This window comes from Choloepus didactylus, chromosome 5, assembly GCF_015220235.1.
Source record: "Choloepus didactylus isolate mChoDid1 chromosome 5, mChoDid1.pri, whole genome shotgun sequence".
Classification (NCBI taxonomy): domain Eukaryota; kingdom Metazoa; phylum Chordata; class Mammalia; order Pilosa; family Megalonychidae; genus Choloepus; species Choloepus didactylus.
The window spans coordinates 37,622,003-37,625,875 of NC_051311.1; the positions used below are offsets into that span (position 1 = coordinate 37,622,003).

Consider the following 3,873-nt stretch of genomic DNA (forward strand, 5'->3'; position numbering starts at 1 on the left):
TGTCTATGCACCCAATCAAGGTGCCACAAAATACATGAGAGAAACACTGGCAAAACTAAAGGAAGCAATTGATGTTTCCACAATAATTGTGGGAGACTTCAACACATCACTCTCTCCTATAGATAGATCAACCAGACAGAAGACAAATAAGGAAAATGAAAACCTAAACAATCTGATAAATGAATTAGATTTAACAGACATATACAGGACATTACATCCCAAATCACCAGGATACACATACTTTTCTAGTGCTCACGGAACTTTCTCCAGAATAGATCATATGCTGGGACATAAAACAAGCCTCAATAAATTTAAAAAGATTGAAATTATTCAAAGCACATTCTCTGACCACAATGGAATACAATTAGAAGTCAATAACCATCAGAGACTTAGAAAATTCACAAATACCTGGAGGTTAAACAACACACTGCTAAACAATCAGTGGGTTAAAGAAGAAATAGCAAGAGAAATTGCTAAATATATAGAGACGAATGAAAATGAGAACACAACATACCAAAACCTATGGGATGCAGCAAAAGCAGTGCTAAGGGGGAAATTTATAGCACTAAACGCATATATTAAAAAGGAAGAGGAGTGCTGGAGCACGAGCTGCCGCTCGCTCGGTCAGGGCGCCCCCTCCGCCCGCCTCCCGCTTCCTCCTCGGCTGCCTGCCGCTGCCGCCGCCTCCACCATTGTATAATGCTCCGAGCGCGCAGGCAGAGGACGGCGGAATCTTAGCCCTGGTCTCCGCTCCTGCCCGCTCCCCGGCGCCACCCTCGGGCCCCCGGAGCGGGGGACTCCGCATGGGGCGGGTATAGCTTGAGGAGAGGGCAGAAACCCCTCCTGATGCGTTAGTTCCCAGCTGGAGCTGCATGTGATATATGTTGGGTAAAGGAGGAAAGCGGAAGTTTGATGAGTATGAAGATGGGCTGGAAGGCAAAATCGTGTCTCCCTCTGACGGTCCATCTAAGGTGTCCTACACCTTACAGCGCCAGACTATCTTCAACATTTCCCTTATGAAGCTCTATAACCACAGGCCCCTGACCGAGCCCAGCCTGCAGAAGACCGTTTTAATTAACAACATGTTGAGGCGGATCCAGGAGGAACTCAAACAGGAAGGCAGCCTGAGGCCGGGGCTGGCGCCCTCCCCGCCGCCCGCCGACCCCCTGAGCCACAGCTACCGGGAGGCGGCGCCCGCCCTGCCCTGCGACCTCGACCCCGGAAGCACTACGCCCCTGGAGTCCTGTCTCACCCCGGCCTCCCTGCTCGAGGCCGACGACCACGACACTTTTTGCACTTCGCAGGCCGTGCCGCCCGCGGCCCCTACCAAACCCTCGCCTCCAGCCCTCCCACTGGAAAAGGACAGTTTCTCCTCCGCCTTGGACGAGATCGAGGAGCTCTGTCCCACATCTACCTCCACAGAGGCCGCGGCGGCAGCAGCTGACAGCTCGAAAGGGACCCCCAGTGAGCCCAGCGTCCTGAGACCCGACGGGCTCCCCGAGGGCCGCCCGGAGGACCCGAAGCTCCTGGACTCCCTGCCTGGGAATTTTGAAATAACAACGTCCACGGGTTTCCTGACAGACTTGACTCTGGACGACATCCTGTTTGCTGACATTGACACATCGATGTATGACTTTGACCCCTGCACGTCCGCGTCAGGGACAGCCTCAAAAATGGCCCCGGTGTCTGCTGACGACCTCCTCAAGACCCTGGCCCCGTACAGCAGTCAGCCCGTCACCCCGAGCCAGCCTTTCAAGATGGACCTCACGGAGCTGGACCACATCATGGAGGTGCTCGTCGGGTCCTAAGACCGCGGGGCCCGCCCGGACCCGCCAGCGCACCCGCTGCCCTGACCACCCCTCCGCACTGTGCATGCACCCTCGCTTGCCTTTTCAGAGAACAAGAAAATTTTACAAAAGGATCACACTAGTTTTTGCTTTGAGCAGAGTTGGAGTGCCTTCATCCAAGTATGACCACTTTTAATATGCTCTTTTGAGTGGTTCCTCTGAGACCTACTACTCTGGTATATAGGAAAGAAGACATTTGAAGACAGTGTTGCTATGTTGAATGACAAAAACAGTTTTGAAGTGAAGCACAAGGATTAAGTTGGAAAAGCTGTAAATTGCATGTGCATATTTGTCTATTTTTTCTATAAGTTTTATTGCAAGAGGTAAAAAAGAAAAAAATATATTATTTAGATAATCTCAAAAAAAAAAAAAAAAAAAAAGGAAGAAAGAGCCAAAATCAAAGAACTAATGGATCAACTGAAGAAGCTAGAAAATGAACAACCAACCAATCCTAAACCAAGTAGAAGAAAAGAAATAACAAGGATTAAAGCAGAAATAAATGACATAGAGAACAAAAAAACAATAGAGAGGATAAATATCACCAAAAGTTGGTTCTTTGAGAAGATCAACAAGATTGACAAGCCCCTAGCTAGACTGACAAAATCAAAAAGAGACAAGACCCATATAAACAAAATAATGAATGAAAAAGGTGACATAACTGCAGATCCTGAAGAAATTTAAAAAGTTATAAGAGGATATTATGAACAACTGTATGGCAACAAACTGGATAATGTAGAGGAAATGGACAATTTCCTGGAAACATATGAACAACCTAGACTGACCAGAGAAGAAATAGAAGACCTCAACCAACCCATCACAAGCAAAGAGATCCAATCAGTCATCAAAAATCTTCCCACAAATAAATGCCCAGGGCCAGATGGCTTCACAGGGGAATTCTACCAAACTTTCCACAAAGAACTGACACCAATCTTACTCAAACTCTTTCAAAACATTAAAGAAAATGGAACACTACCTAACTCATTTTATGAAGCTAACATCAATCTAATACCAAAACCAGGCAAAGATGCTACAAAAAAGGAAAACTAATGGCCAATCTCCCTAATGAATATAGATGCAAAATTCCTCAACAAAAATCCTCAACAAAATACTTGCAAATCGAATCCAAAGACACATTAAAAAAATCATACACCATGACCAAGTGGGGTTCATTCCAGGCATGCAAGGATGGTTCAACATAAGAAAATCAATCAATGTATTACAACACATTAACAAGTCAAAAGGGCAAAATCAATTGATCATCTCAATAGATGCTGAAAAAGCATTTGACAAAATCCAACATCCCTTTTTGATAAAAACACTTCAACAGATAGGAATTGAAGGAAACTTCCTCAACATGATAAAGAGCATATATGAAAAACCCACAGCCAGCATAGTACCCAATGGTGAGAGACTGAAAGCCTTCCCTCTAAGATCAGGAACAAGACAAGGATGCCCGCTGTCACCACTGTTATTCAACATTGTGCTGGAAGTGCTAGCCAGGGCAATCCGGCAAGACAAAGAAATAAAAGGCATCCAAATTGGAAAAGAAGAAGTAAAACTGTCATTGTTTGCAGATGATATGATCTTATATCTAGAAAACCCTGAGAAATCGACGATACAGCTACTAGAGCTAATAAACAAATTTAGCAAAGTAGCGGGATACAAGATTAATGCACATAAGTCAGTAATGTTTCTATATGCTAGAAATGAACAAACTGAAGAGACACTCAAGAAAAAGATACCATTTTCAATAGCAACTAAAAAAATCAAGTACCTAGGAATAAACTTAACCAAAGATGTAAAAGACCTATACAAAGAAAACTACATAACTCTACTAAAAGAAATAGAAGGGGACCTTAAAAGATGGGAAAATATTCCATGTTCATGGATAGGAAGGCTAAATGTCATTAAGATGTCAATTCTACCCAAACTCATCTACAGATTCAATGCAATCCCAATCAAAATTCCAACAACCTACTTTGCAGACTTGGAAAAGCTAGTTATCAAATTTATTTGGAAAGGGAAG

The 3,873-nt window shown here is 44.3% G+C and overlaps 1 protein-coding gene across 1 annotated transcript; it reads left to right on the top strand.

The window, feature by feature from the left end:
- Positions 1-601: 601 nt before the first annotated feature.
- Positions 602-2,199, top strand: LOC119534897 (SERTA domain-containing protein 2-like). The gene has a single exon (XM_037837449.1). The coding sequence runs from the start codon at positions 882-884 to the stop codon at positions 1,806-1,808; it is 927 nt and encodes a 308-aa protein (XP_037693377.1). The 5' UTR covers positions 602-881; the 3' UTR covers positions 1,809-2,199.
- The last annotated feature ends 1,674 nt before the right edge of the window (positions 2,200-3,873 follow it).

Coding starts and splice junctions, on each gene's coding strand:
- LOC119534897 (XM_037837449.1), top strand. CDS start 882: ATGTTGGGTAAAGGAGGAAAGCGGAAGTTTGATGAGTATGAAGATGGG.